The sequence below is a fragment of the Suricata suricatta genome, chromosome X, assembly GCF_006229205.1.
Source record: "Suricata suricatta isolate VVHF042 chromosome X, meerkat_22Aug2017_6uvM2_HiC, whole genome shotgun sequence".
NCBI classification, from domain to species: Eukaryota; Metazoa; Chordata; class Mammalia; order Carnivora; family Herpestidae; genus Suricata; species Suricata suricatta.
The window spans coordinates 83,673,241-83,676,431 of NC_043717.1; the positions used below are offsets into that span (position 1 = coordinate 83,673,241).

Sequence of the window (3,191 nt, forward strand, 5' to 3'; positions counted from 1 at the left end):
CAGCCGCCGCTCCTCCGCTTTTCGCCGAGCGTTCTGGAAAGTTCCGCCATATTTTTTATTATTTAAAGGATGTTTGGCATATTCATTTTTGAAAGGAAATATGCTTTGTGACATTTGTCTTACAGTTCTTACATATGTTCTTACAGAACATATAGAAATCCTTACAGTAAATGGAGAATTACTGTTTTGTAGACAAAGAGAAGGGCCTTTTTATCCAACCCTAAGGTTACTTCACAAATGTAAGTCTTGTTAGAAAATATGTCTTTGAGGACATGGAAAGATATAAGGGGTGTTGAAAGTGACTTCTAGTAGTTTACTTTTTTATTAATACTAGGTGATCTGGAGTATAAAACTAAAATGAATCTCCATCTTGTGGTAAATCTGAAAAATGCAAATTCTCTCATTACACAGTCCAGAAAGGCCAAGAAAGAATATGCACTCATTCATTCAGCAAATAGTTATTGAACTTCTATGTGTCAGGCACTGAGCTAGGTACTGAGAATATGATGGGAAGCAAAGTCAGACGTGGTCCCTGTCATATGAAGCTAAGAGTCTAGTTGGGAAGATTGACAATTAGATCATCACATGAATGTATGTTAACAGACTGTGCTAAGTGCTATGAGTTCTTCCTTTAAATTTGTATATAGATTCACCTCATAGAGATTAACTCTATATAAAGGGGAGCACTGGCTAATTGTGGGGATCCCAGTTATTGTTAGTTGGGTGCCACGGTCAGGTGTTATGGACCAAAATAATGTTTGTTACATACCTACATTGGCACATTGTCAGATTGAGTATATTACAAAAGAAAATTCAGAGATAAAATCCTGGGGCATGGGAGGTTTCCAACTGTGAAGTTAAAATTTCTGCTTTTCAAACTAGTATATTTCTGGCATTCTAGCCAAGAGGCAGAAAGGAAGGGAGTGACTGGAAGGCTTTGTAGGTGGTAGTGGTAACTTAATGAGTTTGGTTTTGGTAAGAAGAGATAAATTTTGAATTTCATGGTGGAGCAGAGGTCTGGAGCAGTAAGGCAAATCGTAAAAGAGGTGAATCATTTTAGTATTTATAAAGGATTATTTATAATTACTTGATTAACTGTTGATTTCATCAGGTTAAAAAATCTCTCTCAATGGAGAGAAATTGAGTCCTGATATAGTGGGAAAAAGTTTAAAATGAAAATATTTTGGTGACATTAATTCCTACTCAACCAAAAGAAGACAGAGACAAAATACCCAAATGTATTGCATGAATCTAGATTAGATCCTGGTTTGAAAAGTGCGGGGGACCAGCCCACGCACCAGAGTCTAAGGGTCCCTGAGTAGGGGGCTGGTGTCGGCGAAGTATCTATAAGAAAGACAAAGTGAATGGTGGCAATCACCATAGGTGATTACATCATTCTTCTAATGATTACATTGAATGTGAAACTGTTCACAGAGATTTTTAAAACTCTTTGATGTATACGTTGGCCCATTATCAGTCTTAATTTTAAAAGGCATTCCTAATACAGAGAAGCATTGAAATAAATGTTGTTGAACATCTTTAAAAGCCTCTCCAGTTTGAGCAGATGTGAAAAGTGCATGAGAATAGGTATCCACCTTGACATGAACAAAGGACAATTTTCCAAAGGAATTAACATGAGTAACATCCATTTGCCATCAAGCAAATGGATTTTTAAGCCTCCGGGATTAATGCCCACAAGTGAGACCCCTGAATTAGTAGGTGGGCAGGAAGAACAGTTCTTAACTATTTATCGAGCCTGATCTTGTGTGATCTTAAATTGTAGCCTCAGAGCCTTTGAGCCTTGATGGTGAATCTTATGAGACTCTTGGGCTTCATGCACAGGATCCATAGTTAAACAAGCAACTTTAGTGTGAAAGTCAGCTAAAGCATTTCCCTCAGAGAGGGGGCCAGGCAATCTAGAATGAGCTCTGATGTGTCCTATCATTGTTGTACTTTAACCTGTAATTCTAAAAGTAAACCTGAAATTCCTGTTTTGTAGACAGGAACTGTTGCAGTTTCAATTGCTGGAAAGAGTCCAACCACATATTTAGAGTCTGAAAATAGATCAAACCTCTTTGGAGTTTCTTGAAACAATCTGATAACAGCAACAAGTTCAGCTCTCTGAGCTGAAGTTTCCCTGGTTTGAAAAGAAATTATTTTAGGTTCAGAAGGGTTTTCATAAATGATTACAGAAGCCATGCCGTTAGAGGATCCATCAGTAAATGCTAAGAAGGCATCCTCTAAAGGCTTCGTTTTTGTTTTTGTGGGAAAAATAAAAGAATTTAATTTGCCAAATTGCAATATAGGGTCCTTAGGTGTATTGAAGCCAAGATTGCCCATGTACCCGATCATGGCAACCTGAAAATTGGTGAATCCCTGCATTAATTCCTCAAGCTGAAATTTAGAATAAGGAAGGACAATTTCTGCTGGCTCTTGAGCAAATAATTCTCTGCTTCTCTTTCTTCCTTTAGTAATTAATTGTGCCACTAAGGATGGATAATCACCCAAAACCTTCTTAGGAGTAGCTGATAAATAGAGCCATTCTAGTATTCCCTCTTGCCATAGGCAAGCGGTGGGAGAGTGTTCAGTTGGTAAAATTATTAAAGACCAGGGCTCATCATAATTAACCCTAGTAAGCATGGCTCCTTGTAGAGCCTCATTAACTTTAGACAAGGATTCCAAGGCCAAAGGAGTTAACTCTCGTTTGGAGTTTGCATGGGAGTCTCCATACAAGATTTCAAACGGGAGGCTAAGATCTTTAGTAGACAGTTTCAAAAGAGGCCGAATCCAATTAATATCTCCCAATAATTTTTGAAAATCATTTAAAGTACATAAATGCTCTGTCTTTAATTGTAAAGGCTATAAAGTCACAGTTTGGTTTTCAATTAACCTTCCTAAATAGGAGTAGGGTGGATCAACTTGAATTTTTTCAGGGACCACCTTCAAGCCATGAACAGATAAGGTTTGAATCAATTCATCCAAAACATCATGTAGATGGGCTTTGTCCTGATGTGCTAAGAGAATGTCATCCATATAATGAATTAAATAAATTTCAGGATATTTCTTTCTGATCTCACTTAAGGCCCTATCAACATATTTTTGACACAAAGTAGGAGAATTTTTCATCCCTTGGGGAAGAACTTTCCACTGAAATCTCTGAAAGGGCCTTTTCAAATTTGGAGATGGCAGGC

General features: G+C 37.5%; 1 protein-coding gene across 1 annotated transcript in view; it reads left to right on the plus strand.

Moving 5' to 3' along the window:
• Positions 1–3,191, plus strand: part of MCTS1 (MCTS1 re-initiation and release factor) — a 19,784-nt gene that overhangs the window by 6,993 nt on the left and 9,600 nt on the right. Inside the window, 1 exon segment of the mRNA XM_029929696.1 lies at positions 142–239. Coding sequence (XP_029785556.1) covers positions 142–239 — 98 coding nt within the window.